The sequence below is a fragment of the Lonchura striata genome, chromosome Z (genome assembly GCF_050655825.1).
Source record: "Lonchura striata isolate lonStrDom1 chromosome Z, ASM5065582v1, whole genome shotgun sequence".
Classification (NCBI taxonomy): Eukaryota; Metazoa; Chordata; class Aves; order Passeriformes; family Estrildidae; genus Lonchura; species Lonchura striata.
Window position 1 is genome coordinate 75,681,820 of NC_140740.1, and position 26,586 is coordinate 75,708,405.

The 26,586-nt window shown below is 42.7% G+C and overlaps 1 protein-coding gene across 1 annotated transcript in view; it reads right to left on the reverse strand.

The window, feature by feature from the left end:
* Window positions 1-21,858, reverse strand: part of SERINC5 (serine incorporator 5) — a 35,616-nt gene extending 13,758 nt beyond the window's left edge. The window contains exons 1-4 of the mRNA XM_021531127.3: window positions 21,712-21,858; window positions 8,928-9,095; window positions 2,563-2,741; window positions 2,180-2,262 (exon numbers count right to left, since the gene is read on the reverse strand). Of these exons, the coding sequence (XP_021386802.3) occupies window positions 2,180-2,262; window positions 2,563-2,741; window positions 8,928-9,095; window positions 21,712-21,735 (454 nt within the window). The 5' untranslated portion in view covers window positions 21,736-21,858. The remainder of the gene's footprint in view (window positions 1-2,179; window positions 2,263-2,562; window positions 2,742-8,927; window positions 9,096-21,711) is intronic.
* Between the last annotated feature and the right edge of the window lie 4,728 nt (window positions 21,859-26,586).

Consider the following 26,586-nt stretch of genomic DNA (forward strand, 5'->3'; position numbering starts at 1 on the left):
AATATGCATACTTATTTTAATTTTTAGCTGCTCTGCAGTACACAGCCTACAAATCACTGCATTATTTCAGTGAAGAAAAGACCAAGGAAGTGCATCAGCAAAATTCAGCCACATCCTCCTATTGTGCTTTCCTTTTGAAAAAAAGGCTATGTAACTTAGGAAGAATCAACAGTCAGGGTTCATTTCCATTAGCATTGGATGTAGAGATTTTTTTTTTCTTACACTATCATAAGCTCATTATTTAAAAGCAATTTTAAAAGCATTTAAAACGTCATTGTCTGGTTTGCTAAATATATTGTATACACTTGACAAGCTTCTTCAAACATACAAAACAAAAAACCTGATGAAGTTATTCTGTAAAAAAGCACATAAAAATAGGCAAGGTACAAAGTTATATGTGTACTTAGGAATGGGAGAGTAGGAAAAGTCAGACCACCAGCAGAGTGAATAATTAAATACACAGACTCTCCTGATCTCCCTCTGACACAGTATACTGCAGACATTTATGGATCAATCACAGGTATGATCAGCATAGCCAGTGTGGATTTAACATTACAATCCACAGACACCTACTGCTTGCATATAATCTTCCTCCTCCATTATTAACAAACCACTTGGGAAACATGGCAAGAGATTTTATTTTTCAAGAAAAAAAAAAAGCAATTGGAAGAATGACCACCCTCCCTCTAAAAAAAAAACCAAAATAAACCAACCAACTAAAAGACAATATAAGTTTCCTGAAAGGAGGGCAGAAAACCCCACAAACATACTATATGCAAACCATCTGTAAATTTCAAATTCAGGGGCAGTTTAGCAGGAGTCAGAATACAGCTTTGGAAAAGTTGTGAGCTAGTTTGGGGAAGAAAGCTTGTTATGCTGTATCTCCAGACTACATTACACTGCTCTTGAGAATCAGCACAAAAAATTCTCTTTCTCCTTCTCTGCAAACACATCAGCTCCTGAAGATGTTTCACCATGAAAAGGCTCACTAGGAAAGATGACAGGCAGTCTCACGAGCACAAGGCATTGTACTGCTACATCTAATCCAAACAGAATGGTACAAAGAACAAATACAGACATCCCACAGCTTCAGAGAGGACATAGAAGAGGGCCTCAAACTGAGCCAGGACCAGACAGCAAAAGCTTCGAAGCTGAATTATGCTTGTAAGTAGTTTACTTGTAGTGGTTTTTACTTTAGTTTCCCAGCTGTCTGTCCACTCTATTATCCTCCCCATGTTACCCCTTCCTCCTGCCCTTTTCAACATCCTGGCTGGAGCAGATGGGTGTTGCAAACAAGGTAACCAAGCAAGTCTTTGTGGAAGCAGGCAGCATACACAACTGCTCCTTTGCTTTACTGACCCTATCCCATGCCCCATGACACATTCAGTCCCAATTTATAAGCCCTTAAGCCCAAACTCAAGGGTTTACAAGTACCTGTAAGATGTACTTACTGCAAACATAAGAGAACAAACTCATCTTGGCATCACCAGGATTTTTGCTCATAGCCCACAAGACTCCTGTGATAAACTCCCAACCCAGCTGGTACTTCAGTACTGGGCTAGCACCAGCATGCATGGGCTGTGTCCGCATTCCTTCCAAAACTGGAAATAGTATTCTCAGCAGAATACACACACCAGAGCCCAAGAACTCTCATTTTAGTTTACTGCATGTATGCCCCCAACCTGAAAATTAACAACATCCAAAATTCTTTTGGGGCACTGCAAGTTTCCAGGCAGCAAACACCGGTGCCCAGCAGGTTACTGTGCCTCCTGTGCACTGGCACCTCTCCACTGTGCAGCACAACTGCTGCACTATGCCAGAGCTACCTGCACAAGCCAAACTAATATGCAGATCTGTGCTCTTGAGTGGACAACTCCTTCTGCAACATTATAGTTCCATATTTCTTGAAGAATTCTCGAAGAATTGCTGCAGTGGTATCATTACCTACCACTCTGGCCTGCTCTTGGTCAAAAAAATACATGCTGTTCCCTGCACATTCATGCGAAGACCATGTTGTTTGCACATACAGTGTTCCCCCTAAACACTATTTTTGCATCTGGCCTGTAAAGGCTTTACTTGAAGAAAGAAGGCAATATCCATGTTTACCAGACCTCTTGGATTTCTAATCACTCACAAGATAGTACAGAATGAAGCAGCATAACAAAACAAGAGGACATACCATTGAGGAAAGTGTCCTGATCAGGAATGAAGAAGGCTCCTGAGCACATTGCTGCCAGAACTATAAGTTTAATAAGCCAGAATCTGTATGAGAGAAGAAAACAAACAAAAAAATCTGATAGTAACAGGAATTAAGAGATTTTCAACTTTAGTACTACATGAAATCTTTATTTAAAGCATAACGTGGAAACAAAACTGTCCTTTGGTGACTGATTATCACTTTACTTAGTCTTCACTTGACCACATTATTCCTAACAGTAAGAGCATAGTGAAGTTTTTTGAGTTTTGGGGTTTTTTTCTGCCTAGAACTACACCCAAATAGAAATTTCATGGCACGAATTTGTAAAGAGATGTTAAAATTGGCCAATCAAACAAAAAACTCACCCATTATGAACGTATGCTCGGCAACTTCTGCTGTTGTTAATTTTGATGGTGAACAAGAAGAATAAAAAGAAGAAACAGGCCATTCCAAAACACACTTTGTACACTGCAGAGTATCCCACCAACTTCTCACACATCTCACCCGCCTGAATACCCTTGCACATCTCCTTGTAGAAGGGAATCTGAAAAGCAGAACACATTATATATAAACTGTTAGAAAGGGCACAAAGCACACATAAGCACATCTACGTGTGGGCACTACTAACTTTCCACCGGCTTCATGTAATATATTTGACTTTTGACACCCCTTCAGCCTGGATTTCAAGGTTCAAGGGGATATAACAACCTAAAACATAAGGGACTGAACTCATCCAAAGCCTTCACTCAACTCTTTACAGATCCCTTGGGGTGCAAGTCCACTTTCCTTCAGCTCTCCTGGTTCTTGCCATTCTTGTCCATTACTGCTTATTCCCTCACCCTAGGGACCTTCTCCCTTCTTCCCACGCTGTACAGCAACAGACTCTGATTGCTTCAGTAATAATTCAGCTTAATTGAGACATACCAGGGGCTTGTGCTGCTCTGACTGGAAATGCAGACTGAAACACACCCAAGTGTCACAGGGGCAGCAACCACCCTCCTCTCCATCACAGCTTCTGAAAGGAAGTTGTGCCAGTTGACCCGATTTCGTTTTAAATTAACAGAAAGATGGAATATTCCTGCCTCTCTTGACTCATTAAATATTTGCCTTTGAGGCCTTTCCCTGCAAAGGGAAAAACAAACAGCTGCACATTCTGGCTTCAGTTTCACCACATGAATATGATGCTGGGTGCTCAAAAAAACAGGTCTGTGTGGCCAGGACCCACTGCTGTGAGGCACCTCTGTGTAGACACACGCTCCTCACAGCCAGAGAACCATTTAGCTGCACAGAAACACAGGAATTTAATTAGAAAACCACTATCCATTTCAAAGAAAAAAAGGGCCTCTCTGTATGCTCACAGCCTTCATCTGAGGCTGGTAAGACCAGCCAAACAACATCATTAAACCCTCTGGAGTGACTGCTGCTATCCGTGCAGGTGACTGGAGGATAGAGAAGCCAACAGCAGGACACAGCATGCACAAGTCAACAGCTATGGCAAAGGAAACCCCTTTATTCAGCAAGCAGGTCAGTACACAAAGCCAACAAAGAAAAAATAACAGATTAAAACAGAATATCTGTGTGCTAGCCATCAGGCAGCATTCCCAGCAGGGTGGAAAGACCTCTGAGAGGCAGGAAACAAATGATAAACAAGTAAACTGCCGGCTTCCAGCCACCAGGCTCTGAAAGCCTACCTCTCTCAGCAGGGTATGCAACTTCAATCCATGTTCCAGGAATCCAAACCAGTCAGGTGCTCAACAACCCTCCTAGCAGTTTCTCAAAAAGAGGAGCTCACAGCAACACTTGAGTGGCTGAGCTAAGGGCAGCAAACCTAACTACAATTTGGAGCTGATCTTTGGCGGGCTAGGACCAGCCAAGGAGATGAAAACTGCTGTTTCATCTGCTGTTTCATCACCAAAAGCACAGCTGTGTGGTGTTACGAGAATCTGGGCCACTCCGAGCTGCTCTTTCAGCAGTAACTCAGAGATTAGCAGCCACTGCGTAAAAAAGCTGGACATTAAACAAGTAGCTGTGGCTAACTTGCATCCACAAGCTTTTGGAAAGTTCCTGAGAAATTGTCTGGAGCATCAGCAACACTTTTCCCAGGTCTTGGAAAGCAATGAAATGTCAAACTGGGCAAACATGCCAGAATTCAAATTGAGCAAATGGATTGACTGGAATAATTATGAGAACAATCAATGCTACAGTGATGCCAGGGCAAGCCAAGGGGCCAAAACAATGCCAGGGAAAACAACTGGGCTATCAATTAATGCTTTCCTGTTCTTTGCTTATCATAACCATCAATCAGAAGAGTTTAGAAAACGGCATAATATGTTAAAATATTTCTGGGGAAATTACTTATTTGCTTGACATAGATGATAGTACTCACAAAGGAGACAGATTTTTACAAGATCTTTTCACTTTACTTGCAAGACTTTCAGAATAAAACACAACAAAACAAAACCATCACAGAACTTGATTAACTGACTAGCTAATTAGAAACAGATCTCTGGCTAGCCTAAATAGGCACCTTCTTTAATTGCATAGGTTTCTACAGAAACCTTGATGGGATTTTTGAACCTATACATTCTTTCCTCCTGTACATATTAACTTTATTACAGGTCTGGCCGAGCGAAATTAGATGGATTCACAAGAACAATACTCAGTTTGCCCTACATAAGCAACAAAGAGTTTAGCCACCATGTAGTATTCACCACACTATGCAGTAAAAAGTGATGGCCACAGAAACAGTCCCATGAGGCTGAATGCTCTTTTAGGAGATCCATGGTCCTGAAGGAACAAAACAAGAATAAAATCAAACTCTTGGAGATCCTAACAGATACAACACACAAACACAACCCCGGGGACAATAGAACTGGTGTAATAAAAAGTGTATGTTTTTGTGAAAGGATGGTCTACTGCTGGGAACAATTTATCAAGGCTTATGAGACTTCACTGATAGACAAAAGAAACTTATGTTTCTTTTCAGTCTATATGTCTGAAACACGTTCAACTGCTGAGAAGGCTGCCCACCTTATATGCTTTACAATGCTAACCATTTGCTGGGTGTTTTTGATAGCCATTTAGTTACACATTCATCATTTGCCAAGATACAGTGAAATAGCTACTTTTGTACCTTTAAAAGCATAGAAGCTAAATTCTTTGGCCTCCGATCAGAGGACAAAGCATTCTTGTTGCAGAAACTCAGTATCTGCTCCAATAACACAAATGCCTCAGCTGCTGTGCAAGCAATGATGCTATCACAGCAACGCTGGCAACCTTCCACACGGAGATGATCAACATTTGAGCAGCATCTACAGAAAGAGGATGTCCTGAACTTGCTCTCCTCTCAGTGCAAGCTGCAGGCACACAGAACCACCTTGGTGCAAGAAGCCAACACTGGGGCATGGCCATCCCTGGGTGGGCTCTGTCAGCACCCAAACCTGTGAGCACAGGAGCGTGGCAAGGGGAAGAGGAAGGAAGTGTGTCCAAACAGCCCCGGAGGACCCTGCTTTCACCTGGATGTCCTCATCCAAGGAGGGAGAACATGGCAGGCAAACTTTGTTAAGGATGCATGAATGAAAATCCATGTAGGTGGGAAAGCAAGGGCAAAAAGCCCCACATAAAATCACCTGTCCTGGGCAGCTGAGAAATTAAATAAAAGCAAGAAACAATCAGACCAGAACAGATTATCACAAATCTAAGGCTAAATTTTTACCAGAAATACACAACGGGCATCTGCATTCAGAACCCTTATGTCTGGTAGCATATTTGGGGTTTAACATGCAATAATGCAGCTAAGAGCCAAGATACAAACCTAGCAGAGGAAATAAGCCTGAAAGTATGTTTTGCTGAAACTCTGCACTGAAATACTTTCACACAACTGAACTGAGTTTACTGGTGTTTATTTTTCTGAAAATATCCTTCTTATTTTTCTTTTCATTAATTAAGTAGGACATTAAATTACTAATGGATATTTTCAGACTGAAATCACTAGTTTTGAAAGGGCTTTAATATTAAAAACTTAACTTAAAAAAAATCTAAACGTTGTTTTGAGAGACTAAAACAATTCTTTCCCTTTTCTTCTCTAAATTATCCTTTCAAAGCCTCTGAAATCCAATTTTTTGCTTTAAGAGAACACATGAGAGTAAAGGTGTATCTGTTTTTTTAAAAAACAGCATAACAAGAAAAAAGAAATAATATATGGATCAAGGTATAGAAGGACAATATGAAGTGTAAATCCGTATTGGTAGTTTCTGTATTTCTATCACTGTCCTCACATGTCTTGATTGATGAATACCCAATCTTTTGCCTCAATATGCAACGTTGCTCTTAGAAAAATCTATTCTACATTTTACTATCCAAAATTTTTCTGCAAATAACCATCAACTTCTTCCCTGTTCCTGCACCGCCTCTTGCTTCTTTCCCCTGAGATCTGTTACTGTAGACTTGGGAACTTACAGCAAAACAACCAAAGAGAAAAAACACCTCTCACTGACAAACGAGATTCCTTCCGTGTAAGATCAGCATGAGTATTTGAACTCTACACTGGTAAAGGAGACACACGGTTCCTTGCCAAGTTACAGCTCTAAAAATGACTGCACTACAATTTCAAATTTGACATTCTTTGTCTAAATACTAAATTAAAAAAAAAAATATGATTAAAATTAATCAAAATCTATTTTCTCTCAGAAAAAAAAAAGAGAGGGTGAGGTCCCAAAAATATCATGAGAAGTATTTGCTTACAGTCTGACTTCAGGAGCTGCGAGTGTTCCATGACCTGGCCAGAAGTAAAGGAATCAGTAAGTGCACAGCACTTCCAAAACACAGCTCATCACTGAGGAGCTGAGACTAGTTAGTCTGAATAAGTATTTTCAAGGTGCACTCTATTAAAACTGAATTAGCTTTAGGGGTCTTTGAACTTTTAATAGCCCTGAACATAATTATTATATTAGAAAGCAGATAAAGAAAGCCAACTTTCAGATGGTCCATTTCCCATTCAAAGACATCAAATGCTCTAAACTAAGACAGTGATTATCCTTCCACTTGAAACTAACAGCTACTCTTTGTGCCATTTCTTCCCACACTGAGCTTTCAAGACTATGAACTGGAAAAGAAATTTGGCAATACTGAAAAGCATGTTGTTGAAGGCTTCTTGAATCACTTCTCTGTTGGATAAAGAGTATTTTTTGTTAGGGATACAAGCTGCATTAAAACCACACTACTGATGGAAAAGAACTTTATGAAATTTGGATATGAGCACATGATTTGTCTCCCACACACTTAAGTTCCTTGGGTTATTCACTTTATTGCCAAGCTAAGCATCTAGTAAGTCAAAGCAATTCCTGGCAAGCAATTTCAGCACGCACATGTTGAACAGTTTTTAAGTCCCAGCTTACAGGCAAGCATCATGTCTGTACCAGGTGCTCTTACAGGGCGGTCATCAATTTCTGGGGTGGTCTGGGGTAAAATGTGGCACTAGGATAACTTATGCAAAGTGCTATTAAATGAAAGAAAATTAGGATAGAGCATACAGAAAAGGTACAATAGGAAGAAAGAAGGAAAGGTCACAGGCAGCAGAGCATAGAAGCCCCCGAATTAGCCTGATATAAACCCGCTGGTTCAACTGTGTTGCAGGAAGGGGGTGCTGCCACCAGCTGCTTCATCTGGGATGCTCTGGAGGGAAGTGCTTCAGAGACAACCAAAAGTCAAGCGCAGAATGTAACCAGGGCATCAGCAACTGGTTCAACGAGGAGAGAGGCCTCACTGTGCAACCTCACTCTCTTAGGAGAGAAGCACAAAACAAGATACTCACTGATGGAAGCCTTCTGAGCCTCCAGGACAAGCACATGCAGAGCCCCCAAAGCAGGCCCAATGATGCATTTGATGCATCTTCATTTTTAAGAATTAAGCAATGCAGCCCTTGTTCCCTCTAGTTAAAAGCAGAGTTTTATTACTGCAGTTTGTAGTAGATGAGAGAGAGGATTTGTGCTACTTGGGTGGCTTATGAAGGCAAACCAAGCATGTGGTACAACAGGACCAGTATGTGAGCACAAGCAGGCTGGTGAGCATTTAGCTTATATTAAGACTCTGAAAAAAACTTGAGTTTTAAAATCTAGCTTCAGCCACAGCTCCTTTCATGCTTCTGAAGCTCTCTAATTAAAAAGACAATTAGAGATGAACAATATTTGCTGTGGTTAGAGGCCATGTGAACACAATGATTCAACACACACTGAAGAAAACCCCTTGTAGAGGCACTGCAGCATTGTGCTTTGCAGTAGTCTGTCACACCAGGAAGGCAGAATTAAAATTGCAACACTTGAAGAGTTATTTTCTAATTTGCTGATTCTGCTGCTAAACAACCAGAAACAAAAATCAAAGTTAGATGGAACTGATTTGCTCTACTAAAACAAGTTTCCTCAATACTTCTCCCTCCTGTGACACTGCACAGCAAACCTGGGGTGGGTTCACTGCAGCAGATTTCTGCACCAGAGAGGAATGATGCCTGGCATTGGCTCTTCCTGTTGTGAAACATGCTCAGTGGGTTACAGGAATATGCTGAGCACGGAAAAAACAAGAGACTGAGCATGGAAAATCATCCCATCTGGGTTTAGAAGTGGATGGGTGGAAGAAATTGACCAGATTTTCTGAGGGAGCACCCCTATGCACAAAGAGCTGTGGAAGGATCTGCATTTTCCTCCAGGGCAGCAGTGACCACATCCCTGTTACTTACGTGAGTTTTCATTTCGTTGGCTACTGTTGTGGACATCATGACACAGCAGATGATGGTCACCAGGATGAAGTACAGCGCGTACATGAAGCGGGTGCTGGTTGACTGCTTTACCTTGGGGCAGCATTTGCAGCACAAGGAACAAGCAGCAATACCGCAGCAGCAGGCCAACTGAAAAGTAAGACAAAAAACCACAAGTCAAAAACCCACCCAAACTCTCCATCTTAATGTTTCTATTGCAAAAGTTAAGACAGGGAAGCTGGGAGACTTCCTGCAAAAACTCCAGAATTTCTCAAGTCCTCTCCTCCCAGCTGAGTAGCATTTAAGTGGAAGCAGACTGTCTTGTTTATTGAAACTCACTAGTTTTAAGCACATCAGAGTCTAGCTTTCCCAGGTTTGCTAAGGATGAGAGACAGATTTCCCTGTGTATTTTAGTTTCCTACCAGCATCTGAGGGTCCACCAAGATGAAATCCACAAAACATAGCAAAACTCATGTAATTATTTTATTAAACAAGGAAAAAGGTACTGAATGAATCCTGAAAGGTATCTAGATTGAGGTTCATTATTTTCTTGCTGTCAGCAGTATCATTAACTTTCAAAGAAGAACCTGGATTCACCTTCCCTGCCTTCTACTTTTAGAAAAGTCATATATAAAATACAAAGGTAAGCCTTGCTTATAAACATAGGCAGCACTGTCCGTGGCTAGGCCCTTACTTGCAATAGGCAGCAGCTCCATATGGTTCCTGTCTGTGCTTAACCCATCAACCACGACCACAGGAGGGACTTTCAGCAAGGAGCCAGGAGCAGGGAGCAGTCCTCTCATTGCTGCCAACCCAGAGCAACCTCACCCTGCTACACTGCCATTTTCCAGGCGCTTCCTGAGGCTAGGCATGGTGTGCTGCCAGAGCATGGCACCCCAGCACACCAAGGCTGCTTCTTACTGGCTTTTCCCCAGCTTTTAGAGGAACATTCAGAGGACCTTCTGCTTTCAGCAAGCAGTTGTTCAAGGTGGATGTTTGCCAAAAGACTGAAAACCCACAAGTGCCACATTTGAGTAGTCCAGGCAAACTTCATTAGCTGTATGTGTCTTCAGGCATCCGAGCATCAGGCGCTGTTTTCCTCCCAGGACACTTTCTCTTACAGCGTCAAAGACTTGTCCGATAAAGGGCAGAGGGCTTCATGTGTGTTTGCAGACACCCATATCTAACTCCACAAAATATCACAACCAGACTGGTTGTTCAAAGAGCCTCAAATCATTCTGAAGAAGTTGATTGAAAAGACTTCCAGTTTATAAGTTCCTTGCTATCTCTGCAACATTCAAGGTCACACTTCCTGACTTCAGCCCCCAAGAAGGGGGTGGCAGACCAGCCCTTCCTTCCCTTTCTCAACAGCAGCTCTTCAGTTGCAGAAGACATAAAACAGGGACAGTCCAACCCAGCCCTCATGCTGCTCTTCTCTCACTTCACCACTGGATCTCATGCCAGGGGAGACGGGGCCTCAAAGCATGCAGCTGCTAAAACTGCTGCTACTGCAGAACAGAAATCCTGACCAAAACACAGAGCTCCAGATACAGGGAGTAAACAGAATGGGCTCATGTTGGCACCTAAGCTGGAAATTAAAAATACTATGTGCAAAAGCGTATACTTTCAAAACAGAGGCTCTAGTGGCTGAATGGTCATTCTGTTTCTTATAGGCAGTGAAATTACATTACCTTTTACAGCATCAACACAGGTCTAAGATATAAAGAAGCTACAGCAAATTACTGACTCAGCAAACAAATGCAATAACATTTCAAATCAAATGCATACCAGAAATATGTAATTCATCTACTTCAGAATTTTAACAACAGAAAAGTAAGACTGAAGGTCCTTTTAACATGAAAGGATTTTGTAGCAGCCAAACCCAAAGTATCTACAATGAACTTGAAACTGCTTGCCTTAGCATAACAACTACAGTAAGGAAGTAAAAAGGTATGCAGCTTTGGCATATGTAAGGAGAAAAACATTTTCCTACACCAGGTGCTAGAGAGCTCTGCCAGTAAAATCTCATCTACATCCAGCAGCCTCTGCTATTCTACTCCTGGGTCCTTGGAGGTGCTACTTAAAGCAACAAATGCTTAAACAGAACATGTAAGTCATTTATGTACTTTTCCACATTACTTAGACCTCAATGATAGTTTCTAATACTGAGCACATACCTAAAAATAGGAAATATTTGTGAAAATACCAGTATTTCCATCTTATTCCAGACACATTTCTTCAAGCACTCTGAATAGCCATGGAAACCATAGAAAGCTGGTTAGACTATTCAGCCATAGCCTCAAATTTGGTGGTTTGGGGTTTTTTGCAAGTTTTTTTTTTTTTCTTTTTTAAACTGTACCTCTAACATTCCAGAATAGGCCACAATGAAATAGGTGTTATCCAAAAATAAATGAGAACAGTCTCTGTCCTGAAGACTAAGATGCTGGCCACAACCTACTGACCCAAGTGGTTTTAAAGATATTATCTTAGAGTGACAAGAGTTCCAAGCCCACATATACAAAGAGCTCTCTGTTAAGTTTTGGTCAATGTGCAGCTAAGCTACACATATACTCTGATTCCACATCCTTTACTGCAGGTATGGCCCATCCTTTGCCTTTCAACTGCAGCAATGGTCTGCACATTGAGGGGCTGAAAACCCACTGCAAGCCAGCAACGAATTTTTCTCGCGTTACAAAAAACAGACTGAGAAAAAAAAGAAAGTAATGTCAAAAATCTTTTACAGATTTAACTTATTACTAAAAGCTTCTCCAAAGAATGGGGTTCTGCAGGAGGAAGATGCTGTGCAGTTTTTAGGAAAGACACAACCCAACCAACAATGAAGGTCTGTGAACACTGCCAGCAGGCAGGCCTTGTATGTACAGAGCTCCTTCACAGTCTCATGAGCACCCCAAGGTGCTCCAAGAGCCCAGCACAATGGCACCTGAAAGCCAGGCTGCTCTACAAGGAGTTTGACATCCTGCATCAGATTCTGGCTTCAAGTCCTTCCCAGCTCAAAGGCTTCCACAAGTCGAGCAGCAAGCACAGCCAGCCCGGCTCTCTCTCTGGCTTCACATCTCCTCAGCAGGGTGAACACCACAGTCTGACAGTAATTACAAACAGTGGGCAAATGTTCATGCTTTCCACAAACACCATCAGCCAGCTCCTTCACACTAACCCACATGGCAGCACAGCGTAGACCAGCCACCTGCTTTGCTCAGTGCTGCTCTCTCAGAGCTCACAGAGTACAGAGCCAACTTGCTGAGACCCCAGAATCTGAAAGCCTACTATACCTGAAAACAGATTTGAACTGCCTGGATGATGATTGACTTGACTGGTTTCACAACAGCAGCTGTGGAAAGCTGAGTGGGAAATGTTTCTTTTAAAATATATTCAAAGTGCAGTTTCACAGATATTTATTTCTTCTGGTAGCCAGGCTGGCTTAACAACCCCAGATTCAACCTACCCTTTCTCTCAATGATACCAGAGATGTTGGTATGATCCCCATATAGGCCATTCACATAACAGCTGGACTCAATGATCCTTGTGGGTCTCTTCCCTTGTGGTTCCCTTAATCTGTGACTCCTCTGCCAGCCACTCACCCACTCTTACCCCTGCTCCAGCATCTCATGAGCCCTGACAGTTCTGCTGGGAGTGACCAAATAAAGAATCCTAGTGGCAAGGTGTGAAAATTACTCATCAGCCCTTCTCAGCTGCTAATTTATTACACAACAGCAGAAACAGCACTTCATGTGAGGGCACAGTGCATGGGCAGGAGGGGAAAGCAGAGGTGAATATTTTGCAGCTGTCCTACACACCTTCTCCCTTCTCTGAACATGTTTTCAGCAGCGCCTTCCTACCACCTCCTTCAATTTGAGTGCTGTAGGTGCCTGCCAATGCAAGGAACAATAATTTTGACATTCACCCAGTAAAGAGCAGAAGTAAGCAGACACATAACAGCCCTAGTTCATGCAAACCACTTTTCCAAGTACCGGCAGGCACGGACATATTGAACAGCCCCATCTTACAACAGCCTGGGGAGCACCTATGGTTAACAAGAGTTAGACAGGTTAACAAAATAGGGAAAAAGCAAGCTTACCAACTTGCGAGCAAACTATCGGTTCCCTACAATAAGTACTCCACACACACACACTTAACATCTGCCACACACTCAAGTCTTGATTTTTGCAAGCTGTGATGTGATCTGATAAATCAGTGGAATGGAGTAGGAGAGTAACGTTAAGCACATGTCACTGTTTACATACAAGCCTGAAAGTAAGGAACCTATCTTGCCTGCTGCTTTTATAGAGACAGTGAGATTTTAAGAATGTAGTTTCCACATACATTTCCAAAAACACTTTGAAGGCTTTAGAAAATACTTTGTGTAGTCAATAAAGTGAAGAGTTTCAGGATCACTGCCCAAAATAGCCTATGGTATTTTTAAACTATACAAACCATAGGCAAATATCAAGCTTATCACAACAAAGAATTTCCTTTTGGAAGACTTCAGCAGAAATGGTAAAAATAAAAGAGGATAAGGGCACAAAGGGAAAAAAAAACTGCATTCTTTAATGAAATGAAGGCTTAGCAGCTTTTCATGTCTTCCTTCCTCACTGATAGCCTGGTGAGACCATCAAAGGAGAAATCGTGCCTTCCAGCCTGTGGGGAGCACAGGAATGTGCCTTGCTGAACTTTCTTTTCATGGGAGCCTAGAGCAGCTTAGTTTTTCATGCACTGCTTGATTACTTGACTACCACCATTATCTGGGCCATAAGATTTGCAGATAATGCAGTCACCGAGCTGTTAACAGCAGTATCTATAAAAAACATCCAAACATCTACCATCACAGCTACAGGCAGCATCCAAACAGGCTAGATAGGCAAAGCAGCCAGCCCTGCATGAAAATGATCCTGAAGTAGCCACACACCTGCCCTTGCTCAGACTTTTGGTTTCATCCAGAAGCAAATATTTCATTAGTGCACTGGTTCATGAAAACAAGAGACGTCTGATGCCAGGTGTCCTGAGTGTTAGTAGCTGGTTTTCAATAATAGTAGACTATTATTGAAAATTGACTGCTGTTATGCATTTTCCAAAAGCTTCTTCAACAGGTCACATGATTACACAGCTGTCTGTACCTCTGAAGTAACTAAACTGACCAAAAAGGAGCCTTTATTTTGTCCTTTGCCTGACTTAACTGGCTTTCCACTGCTTGTTATTTAATATTCAGACTCACCATGTGAGTTAAGACAAGAGGCCTTGTGAACCAACATACCAGTTAATCAACTGATGACCTATTTTGAGGAGCACATCTCACACTGCAAACTGCGCAAAATTGAAGCAGATTTCAGAGAAAAGCCACGCCAGACAAGTCCAAGTCGTGCTTTCTGGCGAGGCTTTCCTGCCCTCAGCCATCCGGGGCAGAGCTGCCATGCACCACCAGCAGCTCAAAACCCATGGAAGAAAAGCCAGGCTGAGAGTGAAACCGTGGTGAGCCGTGCCGGGCACCGCGGAGCTGAAGTTAAGCCAGGCTGAGAGCGATTTGCTTCTGTCTCTGCACAAACCTTACTAAGGGGTGACTCAGCTCAGCATGAGAAAATAACATCACTGCAAAATGTCTAAATTCAAGCCTGCTCAACTGCTCTTCTGATAATTTTGGAAAAATCAAGTCAATTGTTTAGTCTGATGTGAGCCTCACAGTGTATCGTATCACCCATCTCCTCTACTGAGCTATTTTCCATTAGCATAAACCATCTGGATTTGACAGCAGTATGAGGAAAACTGTCCATCCCTGTGGTTACTTAAATCTGACACCGAAAAGTGAAAAAAAAACCCATCTTCTAATTTGTCTGCTACAGTTTCCCAGGCACTGGTTCCTGGCCAGGCTTTCTCTACCAGCTTAGACAGCCTTTTAATTTCCTGGTCTTTGCTCCCTGCTCATCAGAGAAGGAAACCAAAACACTTATCCTCAGTCTCAATTGAAGGCTTTAGGACTTCTCCTCCCAGCACCTAAGTCGTTCATGGTCTTTTTTCCCAAAAAAATTCAAATTTACCCATCCCTCCTACAAAACCATGGTAGTCCAACTGCAGAGTCCAGCAAACCATCTGACTCTCTTCTCCAGCCCACAGCCAGAAAGGGGATGGGACTCAGCCTTGCAGCACTCCAAACACAAGGTGGGCAACCAGCTACATGGCCATACTTAAATAAAAGTATTTTTGCCATCTGGGTTTCATCTGCTTCAATAGTAATCTCTGCTCCACCAGACCTTTCATCTGTCCATGTGCTTCTGGGAGCAATTTTAAGTATCCTCTCAAGTCAGACCTGAATCTTCTTTGCATTGATCCCTGGACATTCTTCACTGAGAGCAACCTCTGCTGGGTGACAGATTCAGCCGTCCTTTCTTATAATTTTAGACTTCACGGCAGGTAGTTTAAGCTCATGCTGCAGCCACTTCTCAGACTTTCATAGCAGAGGAGATAATAACAGAGCAACTGAAAAATGAAAGAGAAGTGAGCAGCAGCAAAGTCTCACAACTGGGGCTATCACTTCATACAGCGTGCAGATTCTCTCCAGGTTAGCGCTGATGCTCAAGACCAGGACTCTAGAGGTAGGATGGCACATGGTATAACATGGTACATCACCAGGTACAGAGAACAAAATGCAGGGCAGTAACTGCCTAAGTCCATGTATCACTGGAGTGAAGAAGCAGTTAAAATGAAATTTTCATATGCATTGACTTTGCTTTTGAATGAATAGACAGCTTTGAGCTGCTTCACAAACATGCTGTCTTTAAAAGATGGTTTCAGCACTGAGTTCAAGAGGACTTTAAAGTGGGGAGTAAAAAAAGAAAAAAAAAGACTTTAACACTTTGTACAAAGAGACAAAAGCCAATAAACTGAGACAAAGCCTTAACTCTTGCTCATCCCTTTATAATAAAAAAAACCTACTTGTTCAAAGCATTGCTAAAGATCCTTCAGTTTACATCAATGTCACCACATTCACACACTTTTCCTGACCAGAAGGTTCAAAGTGGAGCCTGCTCACATCCTGACACTGCTTCTTGATGAGCATTTTTAAATATAACACCTACACCTTCTTGATAGAAGAAGTATTCCTGAACCACTGTTTTGTCAGTGACTGTAATAAGCCAAAGGAAAAACCCTTGAGACAGGTCTTTTGAGAAAACATGAAGAACAGTTCCTGCAAAAACTCAGTACCAGAGATTACAGGTTGATGTATTTTGGATCAGTGCTACTGGGCAGAAAGAAGAGCAAAATTTTATGTGTTCACACTGTTAACATTTATGTGTTTAAGTACTTGAGCACACATCATCTTTAATTGCTAGAATATCCAATTACTAAACTGCAAACACTAGCTCCTGCGTAGCTCCCACTAATTAAAATGATGATGAGATCACTGGTGTGTAGGTCTCCCTTCAAAATGGGGACAGAGCCACCACCCCCACATGCCATCACAGGCACACCCTACAGTCCCCCTCGGCTCTGGGTGGCTCAGTGCTTCACTCCCTCAAGCTGCAACACGCTGATGCTGAAGCTTATCTCCTGGATGACTGGAACAAGGCAGCAGGTCAAATCCCACCAACAGAATGGTCATCTGCAACCTAAATATCTTGGAGGGCAGGCATTCAAAATGCTAAGACCTATCAGGGCTTTCACCCTACTGGTTGAGAAATAAATGGAAGTACCATTGACTGGGGTCCTTAAGAAGGACACAAGCAGCATCCTAAGGTCCAAGCATCTTCACATGGCTAACTTGAGAACATCATGCAACTGCAGCATGTGTTTGAGATGAGAGCAGTCCCTAGCTGCAACAAGACCTACAGCTTCCACCATAGCCACAGGTCAGACCTTCATCCCTGAATTAAAAATGTCTTTTACCTACAACTGCAAGTACTTCCATTGCAATGAAAGTTACAGCAATGGGAAAAACATATCCCGAAACACCCACACTCGCAAAAACTAAAATTAAACCAGCAGCAGAGTTTAGATATTTTGACAGAAAAACATTCCCTTGGCTTTAAAAGTGAAGGCCCTGCTCTTATACTGCCTTCACTCTACAGCTCTAGAGCTATGGGTATTTAAAGTGTTTCTTCAAGCCCACAATACAACCAACTCATGGGATGCAAGAGAAAAAGTCTAAGAAAACAGGGAGCAGTTGGAAATCAGGCAGAAATGAGAAAGATCATCCTCTCCCTCTTACGTGGAGTAACAGAGAAAGGATTCCAACCTAGAAATGCAATGTAAAATGATACAACACTTACAGGATCTCCCCATCTTTTGTTCACTTTTCCTTCCCATTTTGATCACTTTTGAATCCAGCAGTATATTTTATCCTGCTATGGCAGGCAGATGAAATTTCCAAGATAAGTTTTTAAAATTTCCTTGAAAATAGGAAAATTTTAGTGGAGAAAAGAATGATCTCCAACCCTAAGCAAGGAAAAGGCTGCAGTGCAACTTCGTATTTATTAGAAAGGGAATCAGTATGATATACCAATCTCAATGGACAAAGCTGGAGGAAATCAGGCTAATTCACTTATTCAGGAAACCATTTATTTAAAGCAACAACTCCACGTTTCTGCAAACAGGGAAAATAGCCCTTCACCAGGATTTTTTTTCTAACATATTGGAGTACACTGCAGTACCCTACACCTGACCTCAGACAGCTAGTTTCACCTTCTATCACAATTAATAACAGCAGTGGCAGAGGTATGGAAATACCTGCAGCTAAATGTTCAGGTCAAACACACTAAACAAACCCCTGTAACCTAGGAAGATCATCTGCAGAACAAGAGATGGCATTTTTGGGAGCACCACATGGAGTGAAGCCAGGAGCACCACCGGCACCATCTCTCAGCACGGCAGTAGATCACACTACACAGAGGTCCTGCAATGCTCCTGTGACCTCGGAGGACACAAATCTGGATGAAGATGACAGAACCACCCCTTTTGCACCATGTAATGAAAAGAGGACACCATGGGGGACAGGACTGCAAGCCCCCTTCCCGATCTGCAGGTGCAAACAGGCAGCAGCAGAGAGACAGGCAGTCCTGGAGTGCACAGAAATGTCTCTCCTTTCCCCAGAAGCTATGAGTCAATAGAAGTCAAAAGATGTGCCAAGGTCAACCTTAAAAATATAGCAGCACTGGTTTTACCCTCTTTTTTTTTTTTTCCCTTAAAAAAAAAAAAAAATCAGACTTAGAATTCTGGGTAGAAAATAAAAACTTGATCTTCTAACTTGTGGCACATCTTTTGTGTACTACCCGATATGATATCTAAGTGCAGAACACTATTAAGGACATCTCTCAATATTTAAAAGACATACAGAAAGAGCTTCATAATCTTGAATAGCTACCAGTTCAAACTGGAAAATTAATCTTCTTGAATAACCCAGCTACAAGATACCATCCACCAAAAATGAATGTTAACAATCTAAATTACATTTATTTAACTCTGGAAAAAACATATTCATTGTAATAAAGATTTTCCGCAACAGCTGCTTTCTTTAACCATGATCTCAACTTTATTCTCTTGAGAATCACTAGTGAGGAAAAGCCAAATATAAGATCCTGTTTCCTGTCAATTTAAGCAGAGTTTTTATGTAATCAAAAGCATTGTGAAGGCCCAAGCCAAACTGTATTCTCACTGCATTCTAAAAATAGGTCTATCAACGAGACACAAGCAAAAGAAGAAACATTTAGCAAGTTTATTAGAGCTCAGAAATCTAAATATCACAACTGTCTTCAAAGCAAGGTTGTACACTGCCCAACAAAAAGAACAACTCCAGAAATTAAAGTTTAAAAATGGCCAAATTCCTTCAAAGAAAGTTTCCACAGTCTACTTGGCAAAGATGCAGGTCACACATTAATGTCCATTAAGATAATTTAAAATAATTTTGCAAATGCAAAATCAGCATAACCAAAACACACTGCAGTTTGGCAGCTTGCTGCTATATCCTGTAACAACAGGAATCTGGGCTGCAAAACCTGGATGCATTCATTCTGACAGGCACCATCAACTAGACATTTAGCATGGTTTGACTCAAAAAAGTACCAATCACTTATCATCTACTTCCCGGCAGGGATTTTTTTTAGAGTGAAAATTAATTGTCATGTTAACTAACAATAAAATTTTGGTAACAGCTGCAGACAAATGGCAATTACACACAAATAATTCCACTTAAATAGCTCAGAAAGGCAATACCAAAGTTCTCAGCTCTAGGAAAACAGATACACAGACAGGCATGCATAGAGTATCAACAAGGCAAAAATACTTACCACAAAAATATCCTCACGCTACAGGACATCAATCACATTAAACTACTATATTTTAGGAAAAAATCAGGGACCTTACATGGAAGTTGTTTTGTATCACTCTTGTAAAAGTTTTATCTTTCCTTGAGCACTTAATCTCTCTTTCTGGACATAATGTTAACGTCATCTTCAGGGAAACACTGAAGGAGGGGCCAAATTCCTTCTTGACTTTTCAGCTTGATTAACAGTACCCACAAAATGCCTGAGGAAGCTTGGATGAGACAGAATGAAAAACTTATATCCCAGCTAGTTTTTTTGTGTATTTATCACACAAGTTATACAAACATGCCCTCATCAAGGTTGAAATAACTGAAATAAAAAAGGCAAAGACCATGTTTTATTTTAAAAATGTGACACTGCATGCTATTGAAATGTGCTTCATGCTGTTTATTATCATAGTGTATAAAAACGTTATCCACACTATGTCTGCTGGTGTAACTCCAGCAATATGTCCTAATTAGCACAGGTAAGTCTGACATCAAAAGTAGTGCTTGAGCCAGCAGAATAAATCTCCCCAGAGATTTCTGGCAGTATGACTACATCCACATTAGGGCTGTCGCTTCATCTTCAACAACACTAAGTTCAGTTTATTTATAAATTCTAAAGTGACACATCGGTGTCAATGAAAGACATTACTATCAGGGATTGCCTGATAGTGAAACACATTATACACAGGGTAGGGACAGAGGCTTTAGGAATGTCTCAAAGGCTGGTCACACTAAAGCCATGCCATTCACCACCGAGCATCACAACAGTTTCATCCTCTTGGTAATTTAAGTTACTTCTGCAGGAGCTACACCAAAAAAAAAAAAAAAAAAAAAAAGCACTGAGCCACTGTAGTAACAGCACCTTCTAACTGCACTCAGTTGAGCTGCTCCACACCTTGTTTCACAGGCTGCCAAAATGGTTAGGAAGCAGCAGTCAGGGAGGCCCCTGCATTAAGAAGTGTATTAGCAAATATAGTTACTGATGTCCCACAGGTCCACAGGACTGTGTGGGGAGCCTCAGAGCCTCAGAGGAGCTCTCAGAAGGCAAGCAAGAGTCCCACTAAAGATTTAAAGAACCACAGACAAAAGACCAAATCTACCCCAGGATTTCAAACTGCAGGAAAGATGCAACATTTTTCCCCAAGTGGTTCATAAAAGAGCAAGAGAATAATCAGATTCTAAGGGTGGGCAGAATGAGCAAAGGAAAAGAAATATCAATAGAATTAGGGCCATAAGGTACTTAAATATATAAAACAACAAGAATAAGCTCACTGGCTAGTTTGCTGTAGACAGAAGTAATAAATTGTTTCTATTGAAGAAACAGAGATTTATGAAAATAAATCACAAAATAAAGTGTGGGGAGAAGATGTCTAACATCACACCAGAGACTATTAGGAACAGAAGTCCTTCCCTTCAGTGGAACCAAGGAAAGGCTGGGAAAAGGGCCTCTGGAAAGGGCCTCATTACTGCCTATCTCCTCCAAGTCATGATCCTTCATCTATGGAATTGATTTAAGTAAGAAAACAAGTGCACCATGGTTAAGATGAGGAGTTCTCAATTCTCACCCCATGAATACTGAACAGTGTAGGTCCTGCACTGCCCTCCATCACCACTTACTCTCACCTCCTCTGCCATCACCTGAATATACCGAAACCTTCCACAAGCCGAATTTAAAGAAGTTTGTGAAAGGGTCTGAGGACTGATAGGCAGGGGCTATGAGATTAGCTAAATTCTTATTATGAATTCTTACACCATGTGGTGTCATCTCCCCACCACCTGCAGCCGTGGCTACCACCCAGCCGCCTCCTGCAGCAGCTGACGGGACCGGCTGCCCTTTGGGACCCGCTCCTGGCGGCGCAGGGCTCTGCGGAGGCCTCTCCATGCCCGCACGGCGCTGCCGGAGCGGAGCGGCTCCCGCTGTCCGCACGCACCCGGGGACAGCTGCGCCCAGCCCGAAACACCAGCGGGATCCACCCGGGGACCTGGCAGCAACACCACTCGCAGAGCTGCACAAGCACCCTGCCTCGCTGCGAGGGCTGCTTTTCCTCCACCACGCCGACGGCCCGGGGAGCCCGGCGGGGAGCCCGGCGGGGAGCCCGGCGGGGAGCCCGGCGGGGAGCCCGGCGGGGAGCCCGGCGGGGAGCCCGGCGGGGAGCCCGGCGGGGAGCCCGGCGGGGAGCCCGGCGGGGAGCCCGGCGGGGAGCCCGGCGGGGAGCCCGGCGGGGAGCCCGGCGGGGAGCCCGGCGGGGAGCCCGGCGGGGAGCCCGGCGGGGAGCCCGGCGAGCCGGACCGCAGCCCGCAGAGCCGCGGCCGCACGGACGGCCCCTGCCCTCCCCGGCCCCGCCGCCGCGGAGAGCGCCCATCGCCCCGGCTCCCCGCGACCCCGGAACCCTGCTGTCCCCCGCGGAAAGCCCGGGATGTCCGCCCCACACCTGCCGCGCTCCCCGGCCCTACCTGGCCGGCGCAGCGGGCGGACATGCTGGCGGCGCTGGCCGAGGCGGCTCCCCCGCTGCCCCCGCATGCGGGAGCGCGCAGGGCTGCGATGTGCTGGGATGGGCAGGGCGGGGCGGAGCGCACCGCCCCTGCCCCGCTGCCGGCCCGCCAGCCGGCTTCCGCTGTCGTCAGCCGCGTGTGCGCTGCGCTGCCGCGGTGCGCAGGGTGGGTCCGGCCGCAAGGACACTGCCGAGACCACCTGCCTGCTCATATACTCACTAAAACACCTGGTTTTGAGTCGCTGGGATTGAATGAATTGAGTCAATAGGGCATTTAAACGTGGGTGTGAAGAGGCCGGGCATCAAATTGAAGTTTAACGCGGCAGTGCACCGACCCCGGTGCAAGCTGCTGTGGCGCATCGCACGGCCGGCACCCACGCCCGTTCCTGCGTGGAAATCCATGTTTGTTCCAAGGACAGCCGCGAGGCCGTGCTTTCCTAGCAGGAGCTGAGACCTTTTCTCGATGTTTCCAAAATACTTTCTGCAGCTTCAGTCGCTAAGAATCATGGGCAGTACTAGTGAATCAAAGACGGAAGCAATCTGGGCAGCAGATATTCTTTATTGCAGCGCTGGGCACATGGGGGATCTCTCTTCCTAACATGTGCACCGTGCAGCTGAGAAAGCTGTGCTTTATCTTACTAAAACATGCATATTCATTACAATCATTTATATATTCATGATTATTCCGAGAAAAGGATGCGCAAGCGTAGTTGCATCTTTGGGTGGTCTTCGGTGGTCGTCAGGGGTTTTCTGGTGGTCGTCCATAGTCTTCATCACTCTGTCCGCTAGTTGAACTTTTATTTCGAGCATGCGTGGTAGTTTTTCTGTGCTCTGGGCCCCATCTTTTTCTCCCTTTATGATATATGGCCTATTTAACTGACCACAGTCTATCTGCTGAGTATGCATTCTTTACATATAATCAGGAAGCTTATCAGAGTAAAGTACATAGCCAAGGACAAAGTTTCTACATCTGTTTGCTAATGTCTAGAATAACAGGATACTGGTGCATATATATAGCACATAATGTTTTCTTCACTTACTTCTTTTCTAGTCATTTAACTCTTAAGTAGTTCTGAACAGGTCAGGTCCCTGTATCACTAGGCAGTAGCCAAGGATTTCTCAGCTTCCCGTGTGATGACAGGAACTGCAAAACCAAATTCGGATACGACAGGCGTCATCGTATCAGATGAATGTGTCTTTACAAACACACTGCTTGTAGATAAGGCCAGAGATTGATAAGACAATAACGAGAGAACCCATTAACTTTAGAAAGCTTTGCTAATTGATGCAGACAGCTGCTCAGCCAAGGACGTGCTAAACTACTGAACTTTGTGAAGAAGAACAAAGACTTGATAGAAGGATGAATATTATCTTCTCTGCCTAGGGCAGACTTAAAACTAATTTTAATGATCATTTATGTTCTAAAGGAGGGCTACATATTAAGGAGATATGTTGTAGATTGTGAAAAACGCTTTTTAAAAATGTTAAAAATTTATTAGTAATAAAATACTTATAAAAATAGTAATAAAATTAGAGTAATAAAATTTTGGACCATGAGGATTAGGACACTATGAGACAATAAAAAGCAAAGAATTACAGATGTCTGGATGTTTTTGGGCACTATGCTGCCAAAAACATGCCTTGTGAACAAAGGAATAAACCTCAAAAGAATAGACTGATGCATATTCATATATCTCATACATTATGCATAAATTCCTTGCAAATTAAGATTTTTTCTGGGTTTTGTCAACTTCTTCCCCTTAATCCTGGTGGTTCCATAAAGACAAAGAGAAGGTGGAAGACTGTCTTTTCTGATAAGGAGGCTGTAACTCGTTTTGTGTCCTGTCGCTGTTATCTCTGTGTGAAGAGTTTCTTGATTATCTTATCCCTTTCTTGAGCTAATAAAAAATAATCTTACATCACATAGTTTCTATTTTAACATTATGTTGTAACCTAAAACTGTATTTAACACACTACTTAAAAAGGATTAATACAGTATTATAAAATAACCCACCATAATACGTATAGTATTCAATTTAATATTTGTGAAGAGCCAGTCATTTAATCTGCATTTTTCACATAGATGGATGGGGAAATCTGTACTTTCACAGAACTCCTCTGTCTCCTTTGTGGTCACTAACCTGTAGCGACACGAATTTTCCACACAGATAGGAATTACTACTGCAAAGCTATGAAAAGTGGAAAATTAAGGACTCTGGAAAGACCCCGGTCTTGACTGCTTTGTGTCCTTCTTTATGTGTGTGTGTATGTATGTGTGTTTGTGCATGCTGTAATATTTAATATAACTATTTTAAACTCTATTTATAGTCCTAACTGCTCTTAGTTTATGAATTCAGTGCAACTAAAAGCTATTATCCTGAATAGGAGTATGTATGTGTAGATAATGTAGCAACACTTACCAAGGAAACTGGGATGGATTGCAGGATGTAAAACCCCTTCCTCTTTCCACACGTAAGCAAACAAACGGAGTTGATGCTTCAGGAAATGGATCATATGATGAATCAGCATTACATAATTTGGTGTTATACTAGGGACTGAAGAGACCAGTTACCATAGCAGTACAGTTAATAAAAACCAGATATGCACTTTATTTTTAATGGTGCTCCAAAAACTGCATATACTGCTGCATATACAGAGACTAGGTATTTACCACACTTACAAGATTAATTCTGTCAACCAGATGGTGATTAAACTGCAAAGGACACCAGTTTGTGGGCATCTGAGAGGACCCCAGCACAGTCCAGGCACTGATGTGGCCGATGTTTGTGCTTTGTAGCAGCAGCGTAAGTCCCAACATCAGGTGAGGACTCCTCAGGCCAGGACTGGGGCTGGAGACTCAGCACACCTTTGATTTGTAGCTCCTTTCCCCAGAAGCTGCAGAGATAGACTCAAGAATTGAGCAGCTCAGGAAAGCAGCATAACCAGCCAACGGGCAGTGGAAAACCACTGGTGTGTTTAATTTTGAAACAGAGTCAGTTTCCCAAGGAATGTGGTTAAGACATGGGAACACAAGGATCAGAGAATAGCAAAAACTCAGCAAAACTGCAATTGTCTTCTATTTCTGTTCCAGATTTCTTATACAATTGCAAGAAGCTGTCTTAGGCTTTGCTTAATTTCCACATCTGCAAAATCAACTCAGGACATGAAGGAGAATCTGAGCATGTCTGCAATAGCAACAAGCATTCACTGCATAGGGAGCACCATTAAATCACTGCTCTGTGCAGATATGTTAATGTCAGCCAGTGCTGTTAATGAACAAACCCAGCCTCTGCACTGAAGAAAACAGCAAAGCTCTGTAATGGCTTTCCAATAAGTTAGAGCACCCTAGAGCTCTGGGATGTGTGCCTTGGCTTTTTCAGTAAAAATTCATCACCATAAAGGCTTGAACTTCCCTGCTGTGTTGCTGGCAAACTTTATGCAGACTAATAGCAAAGCAGTGTGCAAATATTACTACATGGAAAGAACTGTCACTCTCAAACTATCAGTGCATTTAGAATAAGGTTTATCTATCAAATACACATTCTAAAATCAGAGAAGGCTGATCTGATTTACTGGGCAGAAATTTCAACCAGTAATAATTCCTGCCTCAAAATCTTCCTTTTGGCAGGGGGCCTCTTTGAAGAGATGCTAATTCTGATTTAGGGCTTTCAAATGACAGAGAATTCACTACATCACTAGGGAAAGGCAAGATGCTTTGGTCTTGCTTTGTATGGGGAATTTGATGCACACGGACTTTCAGAGTTCTAGTAAGTCAGGAAGAAGGGAGGCATGGAGTGTCCCCACAGGACAAAAGACAGGCAAGGAATACCCAAGAACTGACTTAAAACTCTGATCTCTATTTAGGGGCCGGGGATCCAAGAAGGAAGGAAAGCACTGGATTAGAAGTAGTAACCATGGGGCAATTCTCAGGAAAACCCCTGGTTAAAAGCCAGTTGTGCCCTGGGAGCTGTGATAAATGGATGTGACTCATGCTGAATAAGTTGTAATTATATCGATAATTTGGGAAAATAATTGGAAAAGTATATGTGATTAGTGTTATGAAGCAGATGAGTTTATTCAAGAAACCATGTGGGAAGCAGAATGCAGGAGTTGGATTCGGCCTTGGGAATGGAGGAAGTTAGGAACTGACTCCCAAACCAAAACTAGCATCAACTGAAATTAAAAGACAACTCCCAGAGCAGGATTGATCTTGCATATTAATAAAATTTGGACTATTCCAGATAGGGAACCTAATATAGTGATCTTATGTATGAAATAATAAGGCTCAATTGGAGCATAATGCTTAGTTATATGACATCAAGCTCAGTGTGAATGTGCAACCTGCCAGGTCATTCAGCGAGGAAGATGGCAAGCCTTCCTCTGGCAAGACCACCAAAGAGCCAGTAAGACCCCTTAACAACAAGAGGCACATGTGCTGAGCAGTTTAGTGACATAGATGTCAATAATTGAAAATGGGAGGAGATTTACGGGAACTATTGATGATTATGTATTAGTATACAATATAAAAGTTGTGCTTGGATTCTTTTGCACTTTGTACAGGAGGCAGGGTGGGAAGCCCTCCCTGTACAGTGGTTGGTTTTGCTTATGCTTTATCTGAGCCACTGCCAAATAACTCTTTGTAACTACTTAATTATATTTTATTGTATTATTCTTTTAGACCTCAATTAAAAATTAGTGATCAATTTTAATCTTGTGGTTTATGAAATTGGACATATGGGACCCCATTTATAACACAGCAAACAATTCTCCTCGCCAGAATGTGCACAGGCAGAGCAGCAGAACCTGAAACCCTTGAAGCATGTCACTTTTAGGTGGC